Raw genomic sequence first — 4,006 nt, forward strand, 5'->3', positions numbered from 1 at the left:
GGGGAAACAGCAGCCCTTGGGGTGAACTGCAGTGGACCACAGAACCTGCATCTTGTTTGAAGGGGGCAGCCTCCACTGATTCCGCCCAACAATGGTCATTAGTTTAGAAATATGAACCCAGCTTGCCAGTCTTGAATTTTTCAAGCGAATCCAGAAACTTGGCTTTGATGTAAAATCTCTCAGGTTTTAAATGTTGGCAGCAACAAACTGAGGGTTTTTATTTTTTTTTCAAGACATTTTGCAAACCAGTACTGCTGTGGGAGGCCAAATTTGACTAATGGATTTGCTGATTTGTGATTCTGAGTGACGTAGACCTTATTTCAATTCTAAGATGCATATATTTTCACATTTAAACATCTCTGAAATCAGGTTGTGCCTTCCAGTAAATGATGTCATACAAGGATAGATGGGACCTTTTTTCCTTTTCTCGTTTTTAGCGGGTTGTAGAATAATGATGCACCTTATAATTTATAGCATTTAGATCTGATGAAATATATGGATAGATAGATAGGTGATAGATAGATAGAACATAGAGATGAAAAAGCAGAGACAGAAAAAGAGAGGGGATTCAGAGCCCTGGCATGAAACATAGGGTGTGTGTGGTGGACAAGGCTGTACCCTTAGGACTGGATGTGGCCCCCCAGCCTGAGATTAGGCACTGGGTGCCTGGGGAGACGCAGGTCCGGCTGAGTTTGAGGGGCTGCACGGCAGGTCCCAGAAATGCCTTCCTGGGCAGACGAATCAGCATGATGTCATCATTGTGGTCTTGGGCACTGAGGTTCTGGTTGAACCCAGGATGAGGGAAGAAGTCTGTGGCCCAGAACAGCTGCTCTGGACCCTCCCATTTCCAGAGGTGGTGCTCCCCGAGTCGGACCCACAGAAACCTGTTGGAAAGGTCCCAGAGGTCAAGGTGGGATAAGGTGAGGTGTCTTCTCAGCCCCGCCCTCTTTTTTCTGTCCACCAGGATGCTATGTGACTCTCCACAAGCCACACACCCTCTCTGGCCCCCTGCTTCCTACTCCATCTCTTTGTCTGCCTCTAACTTTGTAGCTCTTCCCAAAAGCTCACACCTCTTCCTAGCCCCATGTCAAGTAAACCACCTTCCTCTCTGCCCCACCTGGAGCCTTAGTGGTGACCTGAGTCCCCTGGAACCATGGAGACAGGTGGAGGCTCCACCTGCCACCCCAAAACAGACACACACCCCCACCCTCACAGGTCTGGTGGTTTCTGTAGGGAGTGGCTCTGTGTGTTTTGGTGTGTGTGTATGGAAGGGGTGGGATATGGAAAATCCCCAAGTTGGGGTCATCTGTAGGCTTAGGCTTTTCCTGTCTGCCAAATCCCTCATCTCTCAATGCCTTTCTTCCTGAGGTCTAGCCTCAAGCCCCCTCACTGCAGTCCCAGTCCAGTTCCACTTGTCCTGCTCTGGGTTCATGCCCTGGAGAGCTGGGGACCCTCAAGGGGTCTATATGTCCATCCCCCAGACTCTGACTCTGACATTAGGGACGAGGCTAATGACTGAGAACTCAGGGTTTGAGGAGTATGAGGTGTTATTTCTACCTTTCCCCTCTCTGTCACCTTGTTGCCTTGGTTCTGTGTCTGGGAAACCGGTCCCAACCCCACCTCCCAGCCCCAACTTGTCCCTGTTCCTGAATCTCTTGTACCTCCATATTTCTGCTTCTCCCTTTCTTTGTCTTTGGGGCTGAAATCTGAACATTGTTTTCCTAGCCTGATGTACAGGCCTGAGCTAAAAGAGGCTCCAGCATAGAGTGATGCGTGGTGGGAAATTCTCACACAGCATCCTGTATAGCCTCTGTGCTTCATTCCTAGAGGGAAGAACTTCAAACAGGAGGGATGGCCCCTTTCCCCAGATAATATAAAAAGGATTTCTGCATCAGGTAGATTCTAGAATTCTGTTAGAATGCCCAGAATCTAAGATTCTGGAATTCTAAGATTCTAACACCTTAGAAATCCACGATTTTAGAATTCTATGAGGCCCAGGTTCTAGAATCTTATGAATTCGAGATTCTAATGTTTTCGATTTCTCTGGATCAAGAAGTCTAGGACTTGGGGGACTTCCCTGATGGTCCAGTGGCTAAGACTCCATGCTCACAGTGCAGGGGTCCCAGGTTTGATCCCTGGTCAGGGAACTAGATCCCATAGATCCCACGTGCATGCCACAACTAAGAGTTTGCATGCTGCAACTAAAAAAAAAAAAAAAAAAAAAAAAAAAAAAAAAAAACCCTCATGGTGCAACAAAGATCCCGCATGCCTCAACCAAGACCTGGCTCAGCCAAAATTAAATAAATAAATGTCTAGGATTTTTTAATTATCTGAATGAAATCTAGGAAACAAAGAACCTAGAATTCTAATATTCTGGGATAATAAGGCAAGAATTTCATCATTCTAGAATTCTAGAAATCTTTGATTTTAGAAATGTAAGGATTAGGACTCGAATAGTTTGAAACTCTCGAATTCTCTTGGTTAAAACTTGGGGGATTTTAGAAATCTCGAATGATAGCATGCTGGGATACTAAATCCACCAGATTCTAGACATGTATGAATATAAGCTTCTAGAATTCTCTTGGTTCAAGATTCTAGAATTCTATGGATCACAGTATTCTAGGGTACTGTAATTCAGAGATTCTAAGACTATAAGCTTCTGTGCTCAATGAACCTAGCTAGAACAGTTTGAATCTAAGATCCGAGGGTTGCGCTATCCAACACAACTATTGAGCACTTGAAATGTGGCTAGTCCAAATTGAGCTATGCCATACTTGTAAAATACATGTCTGATTTCGAAGGCTTAGTGTAAAAAAAAAAAAAAAGACTAAACTATGTCATTCATACATATTTAAAATTGATAATTACATGTTGAAATAATATTTTGAGATGGCAAGTTAAATCTATTATTAATTTTACTCATTTCTTTTTTACCTTTTTTAATGTGTCTACTAGAAAACTTAAACTTTCCTCTGTGATTGGGGCTATATTTCCATTGGACAGCGCTGCTCCAGGCTTCTCAGAGTCTACCAGTCTCTGAATCTAGGATTCTACAATTTAGTGAAGCTAATGTAACATCTCCTGGATCCAAGAGTTTAGGATTCTACAGCTCTGGGGTTTTCTGGGTCAGAGTCTAGGCTTCTAAGAGCCTACGTTGCAAAACTTACACTCTTAGCAACAGATTCTTTTGGACGCTAGAATTTGGAGAGTGGGCATTTTGTCATTCTAAAGAGTTGAACTTTGGGGAACAGAAATGGAGGCTCAGCCCTTCCGGCCCACAGCTCCCTCCCTCCTCTGCGAGGCTCCTTGCCTTCTCTCCCTTTCCTGACCTCCAGGCCCTCCCCAGAGTGGCCCGCCCAGGTCACTCACGGCTTGCGGCAGTGGGCAGCTGTCAGCAGCCAGCGGTCACTGATGAGGGTCGCCCCGCAGAAGAGTCGGGTGAGGAAGTAAAGCCCAACCTGCCAGGGCTGTGAGTTGGGGGGCTCGGGTGTCTGCGCAGCTTTGCCCTGGGGTTGAGGTGAGCGGCAGAAGGGTTGGTGAAGAGGCGGGGGGGCGGGCTGGGGACAGATGCTGGGATGCCTAGAGGGCAGGAGTGGACGCCTGGGCGACAAAGAGCATGGTAGACTGGCTCTGGGGGACCATGGAGGGGCAGCATGATGGCAGGACGGCAGGAACCTCACCTTCCAGGAGAGAAAGCAGAGCACAGATGAATCCCAGCCTCATGACCTCCAGGGTGCTTTGGTCCTCGAGCCTGCTGTCCAAGTCTGTGCTTCTCTACGGTAAATCATACTATATTCCTCCTCCCTGGGGCCGCCCCGGTGATTAATCTGGGTTGGGAAATACCCCAGGGGGAGGGGGAAGCCTCCTCCCTGGGGGCCTTGGGAAGGAAGACAGCACAGAGAGACCACTTGTCAGGATGAGCTGGTGGCCTGCAGCATCAGGGAATCCCGCTAAATGGGGGACGGGCTCTGGGTTGTATAGTCCTTCTGGGGTTCACGAGAGGGAG

At 47.3% G+C, this 4,006-nt stretch overlaps 1 protein-coding gene across 1 annotated transcript in view; it reads right to left on the bottom strand.

The window, feature by feature from the left end:
* Positions 1–3,723, bottom strand: part of LOC103080974 (kallikrein-9) — a 5,153-nt gene extending 1,430 nt beyond the window's left edge. The window contains 4 exon segments of the mRNA XM_007463408.1: positions 619–884; positions 3,370–3,480; positions 3,482–3,506; positions 3,681–3,723. Coding sequence (XP_007463470.1) covers positions 619–884; positions 3,370–3,480; positions 3,482–3,506; positions 3,681–3,723 — 445 coding nt within the window.
* Positions 3,724–4,006: the final 283 nt, after the last annotated feature.

Source organism: Lipotes vexillifer, unplaced genomic scaffold (genome assembly GCF_000442215.2).
Source record: "Lipotes vexillifer unplaced genomic scaffold, Lipotes_vexillifer_v1.1 scaffold802, whole genome shotgun sequence".
Classification (NCBI taxonomy): Eukaryota; Metazoa; Chordata; class Mammalia; order Artiodactyla; family Lipotidae; genus Lipotes; species Lipotes vexillifer.